The sequence below is a fragment of the Dysidea avara genome, chromosome 10 (assembly GCF_963678975.1).
Source record: "Dysidea avara chromosome 10, odDysAvar1.4, whole genome shotgun sequence".
In the NCBI taxonomy this organism is placed as follows: Eukaryota; Metazoa; Porifera; class Demospongiae; order Dictyoceratida; family Dysideidae; genus Dysidea; species Dysidea avara.
Window position 1 is genome coordinate 19,283,952 of NC_089281.1, and position 23,792 is coordinate 19,307,743.

General features: G+C 38.4%; 4 protein-coding genes across 4 annotated transcripts in view; all 4 read left to right on the top strand.

Annotated features, from left to right (window-relative positions):
* The window catches only part of LOC136268895 (GTP-binding protein Rheb-like), a 48,625-nt gene extending 47,452 nt beyond the window's left edge, over positions 1-1,173 (top strand). Inside the window, exon 9 of the mRNA XM_066064361.1 lies at positions 1,163-1,173. The gene's annotated coding sequence lies outside the window, so the exon portion shown is untranslated. The remainder of the gene's footprint in view (positions 1-1,162) is intronic.
* A 6,029-nt stretch (positions 1,174-7,202) lies between these two features.
* On the top strand, positions 7,203-12,982 carry LOC136268953 (tyrosine-protein kinase JAK2-like). Its single transcript, XM_066064427.1, has 3 exons — positions 7,203-8,270; positions 8,837-9,835; positions 11,753-12,982. Exons 1-3 carry the CDS (start codon positions 7,281-7,283, stop codon positions 12,680-12,682), a joined length of 2,919 nt encoding a protein of 972 aa, XP_065920499.1. The 5' UTR covers positions 7,203-7,280; the 3' UTR covers positions 12,683-12,982.
* A 6,697-nt stretch (positions 12,983-19,679) lies between these two features.
* Positions 19,680-21,192, top strand: LOC136236305 (probable serine/threonine-protein kinase kinX). Its single transcript, XM_066026442.1, has 2 exons — positions 19,680-20,775; positions 20,833-21,192. The coding sequence occupies exons 1-2, from the start codon at positions 19,792-19,794 to the stop codon at positions 21,190-21,192; spliced, it is 1,344 nt and encodes a 447-aa protein (XP_065882514.1). The 5' UTR covers positions 19,680-19,791.
* Positions 21,193-21,210: 18 nt separating this feature from the next.
* Positions 21,211-21,876, top strand: LOC136236309 (kelch domain-containing protein 8B-like). The gene has a single exon (XM_066026447.1). The coding sequence runs from the start codon at positions 21,211-21,213 to the stop codon at positions 21,796-21,798; it is 588 nt and encodes a 195-aa protein (XP_065882519.1). The 3' UTR covers positions 21,799-21,876.
* The last annotated feature ends 1,916 nt before the right edge of the window (positions 21,877-23,792 follow it).

Consider the following 23,792-nt stretch of genomic DNA (forward strand, 5'->3'; position numbering starts at 1 on the left):
TTTTAAGCATTATTCATTATTTTAGTGTATTGTTATATATATGCATGTACCATTTAGTAATGCAGAAACATTGGCAAATTTGGTGAATAAGCAGTTGTTGTTTAAACACAGAAATCTTTCCCTCCTTATCAAACATATTCTCTCACCAAAATTCCTACCATGGCCAGTTGGTAAATACAGATTTTTTGATGACATATAGATATTTAATATTTTGTGAGAGAACATCCAATGATTTTGGACCACTCATTTCCATCACCTCATCATCTGTGTATATCCACTAAATACAAGTACAAGCAGCAAGCTAGTTATTGTGATCTCATGTAACCAAATCACAACATTAGCAACAAATTAAATAATAGATGTGTAGCACAATCAAACCGTGCAGCAAACACACTTTTAAGAAAAAAGATAAGCAGAAAATTTCGGACTACAGCTGGTGTACTGAGAGATGGATCTCTTTCAGAGTGTATAAACTCACTAAATATAAGCTGAGAATGGTAACTAAAATGGCAGCATTATAATGGCTCATGTATACACACAAGACTGATTGTCAAAATCCTCAGTGTAGCTTAGAACATCTGTTGATTAACTAACTACAGTTTCTGTTGTGTGTGCTCTATTAGAGTAGTTAGACTGCAAAAGTCTGTAATGATGTTATCAGCCACAAAGTACCTTTTGGTACATGTTATTGTTGATGTAACATTGATCCTTTCTATTCTTTATGGGAGTATGATGAAGTTGTAAGTATCTATAGCTTCTGGATACATAACACATGTACCAGTATAGTTATTATACACTGTACAAATTGACAACCACATGCTGGCAAGAACAAGACTGTCACATGTGTCCAAATTGCCATTCAAGCTGTTCAAACTTTAAGGATGATCCTTTTGAGGAGTTGGCTGTTAGTTGCAAGCTAGCAAGTGGCTATTAATGAAAGCCAATTGGGTGCACACGGTTATGCATTGCTGCTCAAAGGTATATTATCTATGTCAACTTGAAAGGTTGATTGTTGATTGATTGATTGATTATTAGTTATACTCACAATATTCAGACTAGCTGTTCTTCCATGCTGGTGTGTTACATATGGTATTTACAGCATAGCTCAGTGGGAAAGTCCCTACTTCGACACAATTTTTTTTTAAATACGTAGTACCATCTCATATGTCAGTTACTGTACCAGTGGATTAGTTGATGCTCCCTGAATATCACAGCCCATTATGGACAAGTAGGAACACTCTGATCAATGGCGGATCCAGGATGGGGCATTTGGGGCAAATGCCTCCCCCCCCCCCTTCAAGAAATTGCATACAAGATCGAGATACTCTAATAGAGCAGTCAATTACTCTAATAAAGCAGTCACAATGTTCATGAGGCAGTGTAGCTTACCTATGAAGCTATAAATCAAACAGACGTGATATAGTTGGTAAGGATCACTAGCTATTATTGTCGTGTTTTTTTTTTTTTGGTCTTCAACTGGTTTTCAGAAAGGTGCCCCCCCTCTTTCCAAACTCTGGATCCGCCCCTGCTGATAGTAATTTGAACCCTAAGTTTAATATACTGATTGTTAACAGTGACATACCACTAAAGTGTGGATGCATGTATAGTGGAATGAATCTCTTAACAAACTCCTTGAATTAAGAACACAATAGAAGAAAAGTTGATGTTTTGTAAAAACCAGACACCCTATTCCTACATACATACCAACTATCAGACAAGTTTTATGATCTAACAGACGTAATGCTGAACAACAATTACATACACATAGTATACAATACACACACAAAAAAGCAAGGCAATACAATATAATTAGTAAACAAACAAACAAGCAAAAAAGAAAACATAAACAAGGAAGAAATTATACAAAAAATAATTATCCAGAAATTAAAGAAACATGAAATCGGATGGGGTAGACTCTATCTAATTAGCTGGGAGACTATTCCATCACATAGTTGCCAGTCCTCTGAAAAAAATGATAAGTTTAAAGATAAATCTAATACAAAACAGCCAAGCTGTAAAAAAAGAGTGCAGCCCTCAAAAAAGCTATGGTGAAAAAAGATGTGAAATCCAAAGTGGTGGCCAAGAAATGGCTGTGATGGTAGGTTAATGATAAAAATTTTAATAACAACAATTCAGGTGAATTTTGGCGCTGCTTGGTCTTGGCACAAAATTCACCTGAATTGTTGTTATTAAAATTTTTACCATTAACCTACCATCACAGCCATTTCTTGGTCGCCACCTTGGATTCCACATCTTTTTTCACCATATAGCCTTTTTGAGGGCCGCACTCTTTTTTTACAGCTTGGCTGTTTTGGATTAGATTTCACTTCTTTTTGTATTTGTATACCCCAAAGCCGGCCTATGGTTGGCTTTGGGTTTTTTTTAACCTATCTTTTTTCTTTACCACAGGAAGAAGAAAAGATGAAGCAGATGTTAAATACTTTAAATATTTCTGATTTTATCAGTAAATGTAGTATATAACACATATATTTATTAAATATATGGTGGTTTCTTTGTAACTGAACACTCTACAAGGTGAATCATTCAAGCTGATCTCTCTACAGGGTGATTTGTTTGTAGCTGAACTATCTACAAGGTAACTTCTTCTAGCTGATCTTTCTACAGGGTGATTTGTTTGTAGCTGAACTCTCTACAGGTGATTTGTTTGCAACTGAACTCTCTACATGATGGTCTCTTTGTAGCTGATCTCTCTACATGATGGTTTCTTTGTAGCTGAACTCTCTACATGGTGGTTTCTTTACTCTCTACAGGGTAAATTGTTTGTAGCTGATCTCTCTAGAGGGCAAATTGTTTGTAATTGTTTATAGCTTCTAGCTGATCTCTCTATATACAGGGTGAATTGTTTATAGCTTCTAGCTGATCTCTCTACAGGGTGAATTGTTTGTAGCTTCTAGCTACAGGGTGCATGATTTTGTTTGTAGCTTCTAGCTGATCTCTCTACAGGGCGAATTGTTTGTAATTGTTTGTAGCTTCTAGCTGATCTCTCTACAGGGTGAATTGTTTGTAGCTTCTAGCTACAGGGTGCATGATTTTGTTTGTAGCTTCTAGCTGATCTCTCTACAGGGCGAATTGTTTGTAATTGTTTGTAGCTTCTAGCTGATCTCTCTACAGGGTGAATTGTTTGTAGCTGATCTCTCTACAGGGTGAATTGTTTGTAGCTGATCTCTCTACAGGGTGAAATGTTTGTAATTGTTTGTAGCTTCTAGCTGATCTCTCTACAGGGCGATTTGTTTGTAGCTGATCTCTATACAGGTTACTAGTTTCTAGCTGATCTCTTGAATTCTTTTCAGGGTGACTGCTCTATTAGGATGACTGCTCTATTAGAGTATCTCGATCTCGCACTTACTACACCAAGTTGGATTTCGTGTTATAACTCTGTGGCTTTAAGTCTGATTCTTCTACACCATTGAAAAGCCTTTCTAAGATGATTACTCCACCTATACAGCGAATTTCAAAGCATACTCCAAGCGGTTTTTCTGGTAGGCGTGGAAAGTAGTCGTTTTTATTAGCTAAGGTCACTCCAAATAAATTCTCTGTTTCCCGTCCTGGACTAGGGCATATTTGCATGCGGGCGGGCGGTCCATTTCCATTATTTCATTATAAGATTGGTTAGCTTTTCAAGCCATTATTTGCCTGGCACAGCCAAAAAGGCTGCATAAAAGCATGCTTAAGCTTGTTCCTTCCTTTGTAAGTTGCAAAAACAACACAAACGTGAAGTTTGTGCTGACTTGACAGCACTGTTGACACGTGAGCTGACACTGTTTCAAGCTTTTACTGAGCCTATCAGTATGCAAGAATAACCGGAAAATAATGGAAGAATACGGAATAATGGAATATTTAGAGCTGGCAGTAACTAGATGCGGGCGGTGGACGGGAAACAGAGAATTTATTTGGAGTGGCCTAATCTTGATTGCATAATTGTTATACACTGTTGATTTTTTCGTTGTATCTTCCTGGTTTTTAGCTCGATTTCTTTCAAACCACAAAAGGTTTTAGGTTCAATAGTTAACCTATTCACCCACCGATTTTCAGCTTCTTCCCATAAGCGGTTTACCCTGTAGGCGTGACAATATATTGGTGTTATGTTTCGTGAATAATCGCTAATAACTCTGCCTGTTTATCGTATTCCAGCCAAAGTTGGTACAGAGATGCACCTTTATACCCCCCTTCTGTGTGCCAAATTTCAAGGCAATCGGATAAGGTGTTCGCGTTTTATAGCAGTTTTTGTAAGTGTGCGAAAAGAGGAAGAAAAAAAACCCCTAAGAAACTGAGCCAATTTTTGGAAGTCGCATATCTCGGGAACGCTTGAAGCGATTTCACTCAAATTTGGCATGTGGAGTACTGAAGTTGGAGGGCGTGTCCACAGCAAATATCGTCTTGTTTCATCAAGGCAGCACAGAGCTACGGAGGTGCGAAAATTGCGTTTTCGTTCTTCCTGTCAATATACCCACGGGTGTTGCGCGCCGGCTTCTTGGGCCGCACGACATACTACCGCAGGCCCTTAGGTAAGGGGGATTCTGGGGGTTCTGAAGAACCCCCCTCTTCAGTAAAAAGGTCCATATTTTCAGTAAAAAAAGTCCACAGTTTTAGTAGAAATGTCCATAAGTTTAGTATAAAAGTCCAAAATTTTATCATTTTAATGACTGCAAGTCTGAAATGTCACCAAATTTAACCTTTTTGGTATGTATTTTCAAAAAATTTCCTAGGGAGGACCATAATCTCAGATACTTCTTTACCACTCTGTGATGTAAACCACACAAAAGGTCCTCCTTTTTGTCTAAAGAACCTACCCAGGTAAAAGTCTGGCTATGGCCCTGTACCGTGTGTCTTCAGTGATGCTGGAAAAACTAGGAAAAACTAGTTCTGGACTTCTGGTACAATGCTATTGAGTTCCAAACTGGATATTTGGATTTAACAATAAGCAGTAATCCTTAAGATATTGTTTATGCATTGCTAATAAAGTTCAGTATTGAATGGTAGATACAGTTGGTAGCCATCTAAGTCTGGAACGGTGGACAGAGACATGATCATGTTTTCAAAAGACAAACACAACATGAACAGCTTTATTGTGAAGTTGGTGCAACTGACTAATCAAATGCTGACTCAGTGGAGGACCCTACACAGGCAGAGCATAATTCACTTGTGATAGGACCAAGAAATCCACCAGCATCAGTAAAATATATACTGGAGACTCCTTCTGATAACTCTAATTAAATACAGATAATAAGCCATCTTCTTGCAAACTTTGGCAACCTGAAATTTCCATGTAAGTTTGTGATCAATCACCATCCCCAGTGAGGGGGATGTTTTGAAGGGGGGTTCCAACAGCAGTATTGAGTTACTAGAAGCAGCGTCTGGGGTGCCGCCACCAGCCGCTGAGAGATTTTCAATGTTTGTAATGAATCAAAACTCAGCAAATTGCTATAATTTTATGCAAAAAATAGTTTAATGCTTATGAGTGCCCTTGGGATGAAGCTAGTACTAGATTAAGCTACCTAGTGGAAACAAACAGCATAGCACATAGAGACACATAATGATTAGACATCTGTAAGTGATAGTTATCCTACTGGTATATAGGAACCATTAATCCACTGATATAAAGGGAGTGACTTACAATTAAAACATTGTAACTACAAATAATATGCATAGCATGGATTCATTTTGCATGTCCAAGTGATAAATAATATAAATTATTGGAGTTCTATTATATCTTTAAATACTGTACACCAAAGCTGTAGAAGTATAAGGTATAAGGTCATGCTTAGCTTTGAATATAGTGTTAGAATGTCTGAAAAACTCCACTAATGAAGTTTCTTAACATACGACTATTTACATGTATGTCCTACGTGACTGCTCTATAATTAGAGTATATACCTGACTGCTCTATTAGAGTATATCGATCTTTTTAACAAGTTGTCAAGAGGGCTCATGTTATCTCTCCCTGAGAGATGAATGCAAGCTTTATAAATTGTTGTGCTGTGCCATACACTATTACTCTCACTCATTTTGTCCTGTCACACTAGATGGTGTGTTAGGGTCCTGCTGTAAACTTAGAAGTCTAAATTTACAGTGGTTGGGGTTCCTGAATCCCTTGGACCCCCCCTGCTGCCAGTGACAGCCTTCAAAGAAACACCATCCAAAGTACTGCAGCAACATCAGCAGCATACTCTTATCCACGTACTCCAAACCACTTGACTTAGCCACGTTTAAACTTTATTTTGTTGTTCATAATCCACCTCAATAATGAGTTAAATCATCACATAACATACTCTGAACATGCTCATAACTATTACCACAACAGATAAGACAAGTATCACCAGCAAATTGTTCCATGGTGTACCTGAAGGGGCATAGCATTTACATAAACTAGAAACAGTAGTGGCCCTAGGGCACTGCCCTGTGGTATATCCCCCAGGACTTGACCCCACTGTGAGAAAGAGCCACCATTCCTGACTTGTTAGGCACAATCACTGAGATAACTAGCAAACCACCACAACGAAGTGCCACAAACACCCAAACAGTGTAACAAGATCACATGCATGATCCAGGGAATTGGAGCAGATTTTATTGCACGCTATTTATGTGATTGTTAACTCTTTGGATAGTGGTGCAGTATAGTTTGTGCTGCTTTCCTTGACTGACAAAAGAGTGGCCACAGCGAAATGCTCCCTGGTGATCATGAAGCAGTTGACATTAAGCAGACAATTGATTAGCAATAAGCTTTTCTAACACTTTAGCCACAATGGGCATTACAGATATTGGACAAAAGTTGGTGGGATCATTATCACCTCCCTTATGCACTGGAGTCACATTAGATTTCTTCCAAGCAGATGGTACAACTCCAGACTGACTATTATAAATAGCTGGGTGGTTCAGCTATCTCCACAGCCGGCTACCTCCTTTAGAAATTGTGCAGAAAGCCAAACATTGTAATTGTGTAACTACATCAGAAACTTCAATTGGACAAAAACAAAACTTGTCAGTATCAGAGTCACGGTGCATGGTAATGTCCAACTATCAGCTGGTTGATGGTCAGAAACAGGGTCACTCCAAAATTAATGGTAGTACTAGTCTAATTAATGTAGCCAATTAACTTCAATATATTTATAAGTGTGCTATGATCATGACTAGGTAAAAAATATTATAATCTGTTTGCCATACTAATAAGCCCTGCGCCAAAATTGAAATCTTTTGTGGTTGTGTTTTCAACCTCTTGCTTTGGTTTCTTCGTGCTGTGATACCGGTACAAAACGCTAGTAATGGATAGCATCGTTGATGGTTTTCGTATCCACCGACTATACCTCAAGGGAGTGAAGCCTTGTGGAAGCGACCTTGGCAGCGGTGCGTTTGCAAGAGTGTTTGAAGTAGAGCTTTGCGGACGAATTTATGCCGCTAAAGAAGTACACTCCAGTGCAGTCAAACGAGAAGACTTGGAGACAACAAAAAGAGCATTTCTTACCGAATGTGTTCAAAGCAGTACACTTTGTCACCCAAACATTGTGCGATTTTTGGGTGTATATTCAGGTGGGCAGTCAGTCTTTCCTGTTCTAGTGATGGAGCGAATGCAAGAGAGCCTAACTTCACTGGTGGATAGGTATTCTAATACGAAAATACCACTGTTTCCAAAGCTATCAATATTGCAGGATGTGTCAGAAGGACTCTGGTACCTCCACAACCATGATCCTCCCACTGTCCATCGAGACTTGTCCCCTAATAACATCTTGTTGACTGATCAGTTGATGGCAAAAATCAGTAACCTCAGAGTTACCAAAGTGATCCAGTCAAGCAGCGTTACGTCAAGCTGTGCTTCAGGAACTGTGGAGTTCATGCCTCCAGAGGTACTGAGAGAGGTCCCAGAGTATGCTCCTTCCCTGGATGTATTCTCATATGGTGGAGTGATACTTTATTTGGCAAACCAAGAGTGGCCTGAGCCATCAGGGTATATGAGCTTTAACTCTAAGGCAAGAAATCCAATTGGTCTAACAGAGTTGCAGCGACGCCATGAACACATCCGAAAGATGACCCACACGCCAGTGGATTTACAGCAATTGGTGGAGGAGTGTCTTGACAATGATCCCAATGAGCGTCCACAAATATCATTTGTATCAAAGAGGATAGGGAAGATGAAAGAAGCAGAGAGTATGAGATGGTCGGATGTGACGGTACTTATGGACCCTTCATCATGGCAGAATAAACAAGCTGTGGAGAAGCCAACGGAAGTTGCAATACAGCCAAGTGCTAGAGCTGAGGTTAATATATACATGGGCAGTACAGTGTGTATTAAAATAGGTATATATGCACGTGTTTAGTTTAGTGTATTCTCTTTTTTTGTTGTTGCATATATTGCATGAGCTCAAGGCTGCTTGTGGAAAGCAAATGTATTTATGAACTCATTGTATACCCTTGAGGGGTAAACAATGAGTTCATAAATATTTTGAACTCATTGTTTACCCCTCAAGTTCATAAATATTTTATAGTGTTCATAAATATTTCTGTGTTGGTTCATAATCTATGTGAATGGCTCATGGGTGATGCTGCTCACGCTATGTTCTATATATGCAGGGTACACTGCAAACCTAGCTGAAGTGTTTGTATTATACAACAAAATTCAGTTAAACACTATAAAAATGACTGTTTAATTAGAGTAGTTTATCAGTACTTAGTATGCATTCTACTAAAGTGGTACGTGTGCTGTATATAAACTGAAAGAACTGTGTTCACCATTTTATAACCCTATTGTAATGCTATTAAGTCTGTATTTTATTGTCAGTTTAGAACCTATTTTGTGAAAGACTATGTATAATGTGTTATATAGGAACCATTACACAACCTTGATGGCATTAACCATCTACAACTACTTTATCTCAAAGGTGTGAGACCGAATGGAAATAATATTGGTAGTGGAACATATGGGAAAGTATTTGAAGTAGAATTTTGTGGGAGAATTTGTGCAGCTAAAGAAATACATATTGGTCAAGAAATTAGACAAAAAGAATTTGATGCAACAAAAAGAGCATTTCTTACAGAATGTGTTCAAAGTAGTACACTGAGCCATCCAAACATCGTACAGCTTTTGGGTGTGTACAATCCTGGTGGTCAGTCACTATTACCAGTTCTAGTGATGGAGAAGATGCAGGAGAGTCTGACGTCGCTGGTGGAGAAGTTTCCAAGTATTCCATTGTATGTGAAGCTCTCTGTATTGCTAGATGTATCTCATGGGCTCTGGTACTTTCACAATCATAATCCTCCCATCATTCATCGAGATTTGTCCCCAAATAACATCTTGTTGACTGATCAGTTGATAGCAAAAATCAGTGATCTTGGGCTGGCCAAAGTAATGCAATCACAGAGCAAGAAGACAAACACCCGTACCCCAGGAACGGTGGACTTTATGCCACCTGAAGCTTTATTAGAAAATCCAGAATATGGTACTCCTCTTGATGTTTTTTCCTACGGTGGAGTTATCCTTCATGTGGTGAATCAAGTGTGGCCTAAACCACTACATTTTGTGACAGTTGATCCTAAAACTAAAATGCCAATTGGTCTGAAAGAAGTAGAACGACGTCAAGAACACATAAGGAAGATGACAGGCACACCAGTAGATTTGCTGTATTTGGTTGAGGAGTGTCTTAGTAATGATCCTACCAAGCGTCCACCGATATCAGAAGTGTCAGAGAGGATGAGGAAGATGAAAGAAGCTGAAAGCACAAGATGTCCAAATGTCAACAAGATAATGGATCCTTCATCATGGCAAAATGAACGGGAGGTGGTCACATCGATGGAATCAACGATATTGCCAATTGTACAGTCACAGGTATTGTACCATGGATATCCAATGGAATTTTCCCAATATACTTAAACAGCTGCCCCAGGTGGGGTTGCCAAGGGGTTCAGGAAACCGCTTTGGATATTACACACCACTAAGAAATTGCAAATCATATATAATGGCTCATTTATAAACTCAGTCAAGCCCTTCACTATGAGAGCAACATCAATCTGTGCTACTGGGCAATAAGTTGGCAATCACAATTGAAATACTTCAATAAAGCAGTCAGCTGATAAATAATCTAATAGAACAGTCACTTGGTTACAACCCCAATGACGTTCCTAGACGTACCCCTGAGCTCACAGAGTAGTCTGACGATCAATATTATGAGACAGTCTTACTATGTATCTTAATATTATTAGGACTGGCATGAATATTGGCTTTTAATAGGGCTGCACCAATTCTAGTATCGATATTGGGCCAATACTGCTGTTTTCATGAGGTATCAGAATGGGCTAAGCATCGTGTGTGCCAGATGGAATTGATATTCGTTTGTACTAGTCTATTTCAAAGGCACAGTTAATGCTTGAAAGCTCAACATAGCGCTAGTAATAACAGACAAAGTCATTCTTCTACACCAAAATTTTCTCTGTGCTAACACAATCTGAGAAAAAGATTGATATACTCTAATAGAACAGTCAGTAGCTCTAATAGAGCAATCAGGTTAACAGTTTTGTCGTGACTGTTTTATTAGAATATTTATAGAGTAACCATTGCCTAGACTTCTTCTCAAGCCATAGTAGACCATAGAAGACTATTTGACTAGCTACTGAACTGGTTTGTACTTGTAGTGAATCTTGTACAGTTGGTTACTTCATCATGCACTCATTACAGTGAATTGTCCATTGTTGTGTTAAAACTTGTACAGGAGTGCCATGAACTACACTAATATGTATGGTGTGCATTACAACTAAATGTGTGTAGTGATGAAGTAACTAAGGTACTTGCTATCAGTACTTGTACTTGCAGATACTTGTACTTGGTATCAGTAAAAAGTGGAATTGGTATAACTCTAGTTTTTAATAGCCAAATGATTTTGGCTACAAATAAACGAAGCTTCAAACATTCTTTACCATTACAAGTTAAGTAAATAGCTTGTAAAAAGTAACAAATCAAAAGACTGAATAGTTTCTTAGTTGGTGTTCTAGGCACAAAAAACATTATAACAGTCCAAATAACAAACCAATTTGAAAGTAAAGTATCAACCACTTGGATGGATAAATGCAGCAGTTAAGTGGAGTATACCAACAAAGAATGAATGTTTGAATAGTGGTTCAAGCATATATGAATAGTAAAGAATCAAATGAATAGTCAAATGTTTCAACCATTTGTCCCAGCCCTACAGAGTCGAAGTTAATAAAATGACTGTTCTATTAGAGTAATTCACTTGTGTAAGCTGTTTTTATTGCCTGCACGCAGTGATTGAAAAGTGTCTCATAAAACTGCAAGTGTTTTTAAAAGCATTGCTCTTGATTCTTTTCAATCCTACAATTATGCTGGCATACATGCTTACAGCCAGCCCTAAAACTTTCATAGTTTCTGCTCTCAACGTTTAATTATTGCCTTATGGCTATTTTTAGTTTTACTATCAGTTGATGATTAAAGCCGGGATCAAATAAACCTAATTGAACAGTTTATAGGGGTATGTTAGAGTTGTGTTCTATTCACTAGGCTAGCTAACTAATAACACTTTGGGCTACTGCTAATAAGCTAGTTGTAAGAAGTTAGTTGAAGCATTTAAATAAGAATGCATTACTCCTATGTTTAGTATCTACAATGGTACCTGTTATGGCTCTATGTATGTGTGCAATTCATAAATCTTTATTCATGTTATAGCAGCATAGACATGTATGTTATTAAGCTTAGAGTTACTGCTTTACGTTGGTCTTTGTGTGTTATTTACAGGAACCAATGAGCTATTCTTTTGAAAACGTTTCCTTAAAGTGGGAAAGGACTGCTCCTCTACCAGTGTGTCGTACAGCTCACTTGGCAGTATTTTTACATGGATCAGTATATGTTGGAGGAGGTCGTGAGGGAAAGAATGAGAACAAAAGAAAAATCAGCTACAGACTAGATGTGTACAACTTGACCACCAACCAGTGGAGCCAGAGTCCAATCTGTACTCCATGTTGTGATTTTGCTATGACTGTATTGAATGACAAACTGTTCATTATTGGCGGTAGATTAAAGAACGATGCAGTTGTTGCAAGGATTTTCTATCTACATGCTGGACAGTGGAAGGCTAGTAGTGAGATGCCAACTGCCAGATATGATGCAACTGCTGTTGGTTATCAGTCCAAGTTGATAGTAATAGGTGGCACCACCAAAGTAAAAGACAAGTGGGTTAGGCTAAGCACTGTTGAGTTACTGGACACCACCAATGGATGGTGGTACACTTGTAATAATCTTCCATCACCACATGCTCAACTAACTGGTGTTGTTGTGGATGATACTCTCTATTTGTTGGGAGGTCGAGGTCAAGATGCTTCTACTTCACAAGTGTTTGCTGCTTCACTGAGCACTCTCTCAACTCACTTGAAGTGGCAACATGTTGCAGACTCTCCTTGGTGCAGTTCGGTTCCTGTCGTGCTTTGTAAATGTCTCTTAACAGTGGGAGGAAAATATCGAAATGACACCACCAAAAAGACTGGTGAGGTGTGTGCTTTTAATCCATTAACTGGAATCTGGAGACGAGTAGGTGAGCTACCAGAGGTAAGAAGTCGAGCAGCTGTTGTTAGTGTGGCTGAAAGCAAGATGATTTGTATTGGAGGAGCTACACAACAATCATCACCTCAAGCATTTTCTGATACCGTGTGGATTGGTACACTTGAATAATAGCTTAACAATACATTATTTTATAACATGACATGCTAAAATAAGTTGTTGATGTTGTAAATAAATGGTGCTCCATTGTTTTTTTTTTTTGTGTATGATAACTACATTTATACACATGTATAAATGTGACAGAACATAATAACTTAGCTTATTATTTATTGTACTTTTCATTATTGTAAATTTAAGTTGTATGTATACTTTTTCTGGCTGAGGGCACAAGTTGCTCCCAGACCATTAAAAAGCAATGAAAATTGGGTACAATCCATACAACTGTGACATTGATCAATTGCATAATGAATTTGAAAGGACTTATACAGTACGACAATAATGTGGTTTGAATGACCCAGCTAGATTATCGCTGCTCATACATGCAATACTGTTTTATGTACTTTTCTGTTCTGTCTATGTAATGATAGTGTGAGATACACTGTGTATACTGAGATAGGGACAAAAACTATTATGTACTAAAATGCTATAACTGTATGTATATGTATGATGGACTATGTTATAATATGCTTTCTAGACAGCAAGGCTGATGAATGACCCAGGTAGCTAGAAGTAAAAATGTTATAAGATACTAAATTAAACTATTGTTACTTTAGCTAAGACTGACAGAGGTAGAATGACGTTAAGAACACATAAAGAAAATGAGAGTATCTTTGCAGCATTTGGTTGAGAATTGTCTTAGCAATGTTCCCAACAAGCGTCCACCAATATCAGAAGTATCAGAGAGGATGAGGAGTATGAAGGAACTAGAGTCGAGAGTGTGAAGTGTCAACATGTAAGAATAGTCATGGAGCCCACAACATGGCAGTTAGATCAGACCATGGAGATGTTAAAAGAAGCTACGGTCACACCAAAAGCTAAGGTAATTTATTATTCATTTATCACAATTATCTCTTGCTATTTGTATAGCTTCTGTCAGCTGATGAGTAGATATTTTCAACCAGGCAATGAATGTGAAGTGGGAAAAGGTAGCTTCTCTACCAGTGTGTCACACTGTACACAGTGCTGTTTTATTGGGTGGATCAGTTTATGTTGGGAGTGGTCATGAGAGAAGAAATCTTAAAGAAAAAGAAGACTGTTACAGGTTGGATATTTTTAATTTGTTTACCAACCACTGGCCATTACTACTCCATACTGTGATTTTACTATGACTACCCTCAATGATAAACTCCTCATTGTTGGAGGTGCCACACCCAGTAACAAAATCGTCAACAAAGTGATTTTTCTTGACAATGGACACTGGAAGGATTACAGTGAAATGCCAACATGCAGATACTATTCAACTGCTGCTGGATATCAGTCATTGTTAATAGTATTAGGCGAAGCCATCTGGATTGAAGGTGAATCAAAATGATTAGCACTGTTGAGTTACTGGACACCACCAATGGATCAGTGCTGATACACTTGTAATCACCTTCCATCACCGATATCACAACTGTACAGCATTATCATGGATGATATCTAATGGGAGGTCACCAAAACCAAGGTGCTTCTTCACAAGTGTTTGCTTCTCCCTTGAACACCCTCTCAGCTTACAATGGGAACCTTCCCAGATACTCCATGGTGTGGCTCAGCTCCTCTCTACAACAAGTATTTACTGACCCTTGGGGGGAAAAATGACAGCAGTTATACTAGTGAAATCTGTGCACTCAACCCAACAACTGGCTTATAGGTACACATAGCTGATATTCCAGCACGAAGAAGCCGAACTGCTGTAGTGGATGCGACTGACAGCAAGGTAGTTTGTATAGGTGGAGCTTCAAAGTGTGTTGCACATGTAGAGTACTCTAATTCTGTATATATTGGTTTGCTTGACTAGCAAAATGTTTTATGTGACATTTGTACTTATCTAGGGTATTGGCTGTCATTTACTGTGTTTTATTATTAAAAAGAAGTTACAAATGTGTTAGTAACACAGGTGCGGTTTCAAATACAACTTAATGAGTCACTAAAGTATTGTAATTGTATAGGCTAGTACCAAGTAGCAGCTAAACCTTTTATTTCTGATAGTTCTATGACCATCGGCATTAGGTAATATAGAAAATGTTCTTGACCAGGTAAATTAAACCTTTAGGCAATCCAATATATGTAAGCAGATTAATCAGGTACTGCCACCATGTTAGGTAATAATACATCAGTTATCATTTTAGGGTCAGGGATCAACAGGGATAAGGTGCATGGTGGTGTTAAACTCAATACATTTGTGGACATATACTCCAATTGATGCATGACGTAATCCAATTATGTACGTGCATGGATTTCACATACTCATAAACTGTTCTCCTATAAACTTCAGATGAATGTATATATATACCGGTCTTGTTGCCTTATTTGTATTGTCAAAATTCCCTGCTTACAAATATATGTACATACATGACAAGGTGATGTGTATGCTGTTGGCATTAATTTTAATGGATGTATAGTGTTAAAGTTTGTTGTGGGCAAGGGTGATACTAACTCCTTATGCACCACAACATAGTTCTAGTAATGTGGAACTTGCAATACCAGACCAAGACAAATTTTCTGGCTGATCATCATGAATGTAACTACTATCACAGAATAGTATTATAAAGTCAGTATTACATGTATGTGTAGCTACATTGTATATATGTGTCAGTGCATCTTAAAATTAATTTCTCTATAGTCTACTAGCTACTGACAGGGATTGGCTAAAAGTAGCTATACCTCAAGATCCAATCTTGAGATAGCTATATGGTCCGCCAATTGATTTAGTATAATCTAACCTACGGTCATAGCTAGCTACTTTTTAATTTTTTTACAGTCCACTATTAAAATTAAAATTGTTAAATCAACAATAGTTATATTAGAGTTGCAGCCTTTGGTAATTATATAACTACTATAGCTAGCTATATGTAGTTTAATTTTGTCCTATCCAGGGAATATTAGCAAATATTTGGGCAAATGTTGGAATAAATTCCTTGCTAAGAAATTTTTTACCTGGTGTTTGCATAAGGTGTCTATTAACACTCCCCTAGGAGAACCCATGACAGTTGGACCACCCATGTCCTTATTTGGGAATGGTTGATTTGCTGTAAGTAGCTACAGCAAATCGTGTCACAGTGATTTGAGAGGTCACAATTTGTATACATTGCAAGCATCAAACCACTCCTTGATGAAAAAGACCATGCCCACTCATTATTATATTATTAATTGGTGCTAAATTATTTTTTATAACCCGTGTATTTCTTAAGGACTAGTTTAGCAATACCTAATGCCCTATGCCATAGGAGTCAAGATTTGGGTCTTCTCCATCATCAATGCAATTCTTGTCTTCGCTATTCCCACATGCCGAGATGCATTCTTCTTGCAGCTGCACTGTTGGTTGCTACAAAATTACAGCTTATGGACTTTAGAAGCTTCTCAGGCACCATAGAATCTAATGTTGGAACTGGCTCATAATATTAATTATACTGTCCATCCATATCCAAAGACATGCTCTGTAACAGCATCCAGTCTCGGGTTTGTAGATAGGCACGGAGAGAATGCTGTGTAGCTGCACCCTCCGTTGGAGGTAGAGTTTCTGGTTTGATTAGCCCAGCTGCTGCCTTTTGTGAGAACATGCTGTATTGAAATGCAGCTAAAGCAGAACCTGATGCATGGTAAATGTACTTGAAATTTGAAATACTGCTTCTGATCACCACATCTATATGTATTCATCAATAAAACCTGTTAAATTGAGTGGTCTTTCCATGGCCAGCACAGCAGTAACAGTACCACAACCAGTGAAGGCATGACGAAGAGCAGGTAGCACCTCTGTCTTTCAGACAGATTCTTGGATCCTCCTGACATTATAAGAACCCTTCAACATTGTAATGAAGAATGGATCATTGGTGCATGAGCTATGGCGTATCAGCATTATCAGCATCTTCTGCCCACACTTGAACATTATAAGAAATAGTGACTAATACAGCAACCATCCATGAGGTTTACTGACCTCAACTTAGTGCGGCCTTCACAATTGAAGTGTCAACATCATTGTCACACAACTCTACAGTGATGTGATGTTTCCGGAATGCTGAAGAGAGGAGATGGATGATTTCACTCTTGTTATGCATGGGTGTTGTCCAGGAACTTTGCCCTTGGTGTCAAATGTATTATATTCGATTGAATCTGTATATCACAGCAGGAGTACTTTGTACACTGGATGTGGTTATGATTTTTTGGTGAGATGCTGTAGCACATGCAATGATCTTCTGAGAGTATCTGCCGGCCAAGATACTGTACTTAGTTCTGGTAACTGTCAGCAATCTCCAGCCAAGTTTTGCCTTGTTCCCACTTCACCATGTAGAACCATCCACTAGAGCAAGGTTGGTCAGTGAAGTCAAGTGGGCTGTTCCTGTACATGGGCTCAATATATAAAATTATGAATCCCACCTGGGAAAAGATTAATGTGATTGCAAAGAGTTTTTACATGGAAGCTGAACAGAACAAGCACTCTTAGAACTACACTGATGCACTTGATGCAGATGAAATCTGTTATTGCTTCATCTGCATTCTCTACCATACCTACATTAAATGAAAACTTAAGGTGATCAAAACTGACAATAATATATTAAGTCACTTGACGAGTTGACTTTGTGGTGACCTTAACAGATTTATTGTACAAATCATGTTTGCACTTTCTATTATGCCTCACTCCTTCGACCTTGTATACTTTCTTTATAAGCTCCAGATTTGCTACATTGCAAATAGATTTTGCGTATGCTAACAGAGAAGGGTAACTTCTAGGAGTTGCCTGTACTAGCTTCTGAGCTGGTGTATTGGGACCATCACAAATGCATGCAGCAATTTAGCAGAGGTGTAGTATAATTCTGCTACAAATGTACTGTATAAGCTGGTACAGACACTAGCTGCACACAAGTTGAACACTAAAAGAACTAGGAAAGTTCCTGCAGATGCTGACATGAAAACAAACACATCAAAATCAGGAACTTGCATGTACAAACATGCGTGCTATAAATATCCAGAACTAGCTTGCACAAACATGCATCAAAGAATTAAACATGCCCAATTTTCACACATTGGATTATTTCCAAGGAGTACATTCTGAGTCATGAAGTGGCACACTATATGCTTACAGCAATCGGAAATTTTCAAATAAGGTCATGGGTAATCCGACTTTCAGCAGCTGTCATGGGTTCTCCTAGGGGAATTGTGTTTAAATCTTTTGAGGAGTGTTAGTGGACACCTTTACAAACACACTGGTAGCTGGCTAAAATAATTTCTTGGTAAGGAATTTATTCCCAGATTATGTCAAAATCTTTAGTTAATTATTTCTAAGTAAAATCACTTCCAGTTTTCTCTCAAACTGCTTATTGTCACAACTATTTTTCAAAAATGCTCAACTAGGGGAGCATGCCTCCATACCTTCAGTATAGTTTATGAGAACCCTCTTCCCCTTCAATGGCTGGCACGCCCACACTTCACTTACGATTTAGACAATCATGATCACAAAATAGCTGCATGCCATCCTACAAATAGTTTGAAGGATGTATGAATCAAATGCAAGTACAAATTCTGCTTAGTTTGAACTATATAACTATTTATTATATCTGTGGTGTCGCCGCTTTCATGCATCCTGCACCACTGGTCTCAGGTCAGGGCTTGAAACAAAAGCAGTAGTAATATTAGCCACTGTTCTCAGTGGGGACACTCCTCTCCCTCTCATTTTGTTAACAACTGCTATGTAAACAACAATAAAGCTATTGTACCCTGTTTATAATGCATTGTGCACAAAAAAGAGGGTGGTGTGTTGAGGGTCACATGTAACATATACACTCCAGTAGTACCCTCCATTACTTGTGTCCATGTTACAAGTATACTCTTGAACTCTCCTGTCCTGTTAATTTTAATGTTATTGTGGAGTCATCGTATGCATGTTGCTACGTGTAGTGTATACAGTAGTGCAATCAGTACTTGTAGGTGATTAATTTGGGAAGATACGTTACACGTGGCTCTCAACACACCACCCCTCTTCTGCACACAACATATTATAACAATCTTGATGCATTGAGCTAAACATGCCCCAGCAGATCTTGTTCATTGAGTTGTTACTAGTCTCGCGCTGCCCACCCCAAATTTGAGCATAAGGCTAAGTTCTTACTGGCCAGTACTTTCGTTTTTCAAAACCGATAGCTACGTTAATTATTCATTAAACCAAAGATACAAGAATTCACTGCCATTTTAGTGACCACTCATAGAGTAAATTTAAATCGTTCTGAAAATCACACAGCTCTTCAGAATGATTAAATTTACTATATGAGTAGTCACTAAAATGGCAGCTGAATTTCACCATCTCTAAGTGCAAACTGACATCTACACTTTGGAATAGTACATAGTTAGCTATGACTCCTTCTACCTTAATTGTGTTCTAATTGAAAGTGTAACATCCCACAAAGATCTTGTATATTTGACCACCTAAACTTCCACAACCATACTAGCTACTGAGGTAACTGCCAAGGCTAGTCACCTCCTAGCTGCATGGGGTAAGAGTAAATAATGAATTCATTATTTACTCTTGAATGTTTTGATTAGCTACTTGGAATGGAGCCTGGCATTTGGTGAAGCTATTCGCTACATTAGTACTACCTACACTTGAATATGGTAAGTAGTCTGTTTGGGCGGGACCAGCATTTCAAATTCTGGATCAAAGATAGGTTGAGAAAGTGCAACATAGAGCCACTCGCTGTTTATCAGAACCAGCGATAACTCTTATGATGAAAGATTATGTGCATTGCAGTTACCATTGTTACACAGAGGGAATCTAACTGGTCCTATTGTAAACAATTATTTTAGCTCAGGTTCTTTACCTATCAAGCACCCCTATAGCTAGGCATAAATGTTGCATTTTTGTACTGACCCGGATTGTCACTAATACCATATATATACCTTACGATATATATTATCTATGCTGCTAATACTGATAAATAGTTAGTCTGGCGCCGCCCGCCCCTTCTAGTCACCACTATTAAACCCACAATCGAATATCACTTGAGCTCTCCTACGGCTCTCCACCGGACCAGGCTTTTAGTTGAGTTTTTTGTTCTGTTGCTTACTTTACCTTGTCTGAAATCTCGTCTGAAATGGAAGACGAAGGTAAATTGCGCAGTCTCTGTCTCACCAGAGTCAGCCCAAACGGGAAGGATATTGGCGTTGGTGCATACGGGAAGGTGTTTGAAGTAAACTACTGTGGAAGCGTTTTCGCGGCTAAAGAAATACACCCGATCTTAGTTAAAGGAGTTAGGCAAGAAGAATTCGAGGCAACAAAAAGAGCATTTCTTACAGAATGTGTTCAAAGTAGTGCACTTAGCCATCCAAACATCGTACAGTTTTTGGGTGTGTACAATCCTGGTGGTCAATCACTATTACCAGTTCTAGTGATGGAGAAGATGCAGGAGAGTCTGACGTCACTGGTGGAGAAGTATCCTAATATTCCATTGTATGTGAAGTTGTCTATCTTGTTAGATGTCTCAAAAGGACTTTGGTACCTCCACAGTCATGATCTTCCCATCATCCATCGAGACTTGTCCCCTAATAACATCTTATTGACTGGTCAGTTGGTAGCAAAAATCAGTGATCTCGGAGTAGCCAAGGTGATACAAGCAGACAACAAGAAGACAAAGACTCGTGCTCCAGGAACAGTGGATTTTATGCCACCGGAAGCTTTATTGGATAGACCAGAGTATGGTCCTCCTCTTGATGTTTTTTCCTACGGTGGAGTTATCCTTCATGTGGTGAATCAAGAGTGGCCTGAACCACTACATTTTGTGACAGTTGATCCTAAAACTAAAATGCCAATTGGTCTGACTGAAGTAGAACGACGTCAAGAACATATAAGGAAGATGACAGACAGACCAGTAGATTTGCAGCGTTTGGTTGAAGAGTGTCTTGACAATGATCCCAACAAGCGTCCACCAATACCAGATGTATCAGAGAGGGTGAAAAGGATGAAAGAACTAGAGAGTGTCAATTGTCCAGATGTGAAAAAAGTTATGGATCCCATAACGTGGCAGTTAGATCAGACTATCGAGGTGATAAAAGAAACAACAATTGCACCAGCAGTAAAGGTAAGCACAGGTGATTCATTTAATGCCAAATGTTATTACCATTGTTGCATTGTGTAGATACCATCTAGACCACATGTAAAAATCTTCAGTAAACAAGTAAAAGTGACGTGGGAAGAAATTGCTCCACTACCAGTATGTCGCACTGCACATAAGGCAGTATTTCTACATGGATTAGTTTATGTTGGAGGTGGTTGTGAGGGAAGAAATGATAAAGGCATGAAGGACTGTCAGAGATTAGATGTGTACAACTTGACCACCAACCAGTGGAGCACTTCTCCTCTCCCTACACCATGTATAAGTTTTGCTATGACAGCATTAGACAATAAACTGATAATTGCTGGAGGAGAAAGTTTAAGCAAAGATAGGAAAATCATTAATGAAGTATATGTCCTTTGCAAGTGTGCGAGCAATGCATAGTGGAAAGATTACAGTAAAATGCCAACTGCCAGGGCTGAGGCAACTGCTGTTGGGTACCAGTCTAAACTAATTGTAGTTGGTGGAGTCACCTGGAGGGAACGTATATTGACTAGGCTAAGCACTGTTGAGTTACTGGACACCACTGGGGAGCGCTGGTATACATGTAGTAACCTTCCATCACCACATGCTCAACTCACTGGTGTTGTTGTAGATGATACCCTGTATCTTTTAGGAGGTCGAGGTCAAGATTCTCCTTCTTCACAAGTGTTTGCTGTTTCTCTTAGCTCCCTCTCAACTCATCAACTCACGTGGCAGTCGCTGATGTGTACTCCTTGTTGTGCCTCAGCAGGTGTTGCTCTGTACAACAAATACCTTTTGGCAGTTGGCGGTAGGAAACAATCTGATGATGCTAGCCAGGCTAATGCAATTCATGCACTCAACCCAACAACTGGTTCATGGGTACACATAGCTGATATTCCAGCAGGAAGAAGTCGAACTGCTGTGGTGGCTGTGGCTGACAATAGGATAATGTGTATAGGTGGAGCTACGAGGCCCACGATTGATCAAAATTTTTCTAACGTTGTATGGATTGGTGCATTTGAATAATGTACATGTACACAGTATGTACCTATCTTTTATGCACAGTATGTAATTCTCTTAAATGAATAGTAATAATAACGTGCATATCCATTGATAATTTAATCTTAAGGTGGTCTGGGTACAAGACTAAAATCAGCATACTGTACCATTTACACAGAGAGAATGTTGAATGAACTTATTCCCTGTTCTATATCAAACACAACGTTGTCTAGCCAACAATAATTATGTATCCATTTGATGTCTCTCTCCAAAGTGAACCAGTAAATCAAAATTTGGTGATCCCTGTAAGACACTCTTATTAATTGGCACCCACTGATTAAGCTGGCTAAGCATGCACAATTATGTCAGCTGAAGTATTAATTAATGCATGATCGTGATATTTAAAAAAATACTAATTGTTTGTGAAAAAGCACAAGAAAGATAGACATACTCTAATAAGTCGTGGCCGATGATAGTACAACAGTCAGTGACTCTAATAGAGCAATCATGAAGATATTTGATTGTTTCTTTTTATATTAATGCAGATACACCACAAACCAGCCAATTTGATACAGAAATAATACTACCATTCAATCAGTTGCTTACAAACTAAGGCTATCTATTCAATAGTCTGAAACATTGCAACATGGTGTAATAGATAAATTTAAAAGCATAATTACAGCTGATGATAGACTGGTGGATTTATACTGTATAATTTCTTATGATAGCTATACTTGCAGTCACAATTAAACAGCACAGTAAGAAAAAAACCCATGCACTTAGCTAAGAGTTTTCAAATTATTTCACTAGGGAAGGGCACGCAGTTATATTCTGATTCATGTTGTAGTTATTGTAAAGCATTGATGCATAGTCTCCTTTGGAATAATGGAATTTAATAAGGTGACAATGTACTTGTGTCATTATTTTATGTTAATAATGAACTTCATACACAACTACCTGTATATATGTAGCTATGTACCGTCAAATGCAACATACAAGTAGAAGAGATATATACAGTGGTCACATTTTGTTTTAAAGCTAGGAAATTTAAAGTGTGGAGCTTGATCAAGTAAGACCACAGCCCCTAGATGCTGCATGTATCCCTGTTAACTTTATATAGATGCTTTAAAAATTTCACTAGAATTGATGATGTTTTAGTTTAAACAGGAGGTATTTCAATCCATGCAAGTATCAAGTTGTGTATAGCTACAAATGAGAATTACCCACTATATATGTTTAGCTATAGTTATTTTCAGAATAGCCTGTCAAATTTTCTTCATACACACAGACACTGACGGCACACATGCAAGCACACAAATAAACACACACGCACACAGAGGCATGCACATGCATACACACACGCACACACTGACGCACACACCATGCTGTTTCTGTAAAGTTTATAACATCAATTAAATACCATACAGTCACTAATGTTTCTTCAGCAAAGAATACAATTTTTTGCCCGCATTTAATGTGACCGTTAGCTTTTGTACTTGTATTTTTTTTATATTTCGTTACTGTGCCTGCATTGGCTTTTGCCACATGTGGTCACATGTGACTAAGGTTTTGTATATTTTAATCATGAGCGGATCAATAGGATTTCCCAAGGGGATGCTACGCTCAGAGCATCTAGTGGGAGCCTGGCAACTGGTTGATACAAATATATAGTAGTACAGTGTGAGAAGCACACACAGCATGAGGAGCATACTTTATCTAGGGAGTCTAGGGGCATGTCCTCATTTCTGAGATTGAATTTGGCAATGATATTGACTGAACCTTATTGAAAAAACCATGCACTTCAAGTTAACTAAGTGAAATTAGAGGAGCTGCTAAACATCAATAGAATAGTCAGTAAGAACATCCATCATCAAAATTCTTATAAATAAGGCTGGCTATAGCTAGCTAAAAGACTAGCTCCTTTTAAGCATTTTTTTACTCCTTTGTGATCACCTCTTGTTGGTTCCCAGAAGAAATTAGTCTTCTCACTCTTTCCTACCAACACTGACAATCAGGCACTG

What these genes read in the sequence shown, in the direction of transcription:
- LOC136236309 (XM_066026447.1), top strand. Translation starts at nt 21,211, where the DNA reads ATGCCAACTGCCAGGGCTGAGGCAACTGCTGTTGGGTACCAGTCTAAA.
- LOC136268953 (XM_066064427.1), top strand. Translation starts at nt 7,281, where the DNA reads ATGGATAGCATCGTTGATGGTTTTCGTATCCACCGACTATACCTCAAG. An exon ending in AGCCAAGTGCTAGAGCTGAG is followed by an intron (nt 8,271 to 8,836) that starts GTTAATATATAC and finishes TGTGTTATATAG; the next exon opens with GAACCATTACACAACCTTGA. An exon ending in TGCCAATTGTACAGTCACAG is followed by an intron (nt 9,836 to 11,752) that starts GTATTGTACCAT and finishes TGTTATTTACAG; the next exon opens with GAACCAATGAGCTATTCTTT.
- LOC136236305 (XM_066026442.1), top strand. Translation starts at nt 19,792, where the DNA reads ATGGAAGACGAAGGTAAATTGCGCAGTCTCTGTCTCACCAGAGTCAGC. An exon ending in CAATTGCACCAGCAGTAAAG is followed by an intron (nt 20,776 to 20,832) that starts GTAAGCACAGGT and finishes TGCATTGTGTAG; the next exon opens with ATACCATCTAGACCACATGT.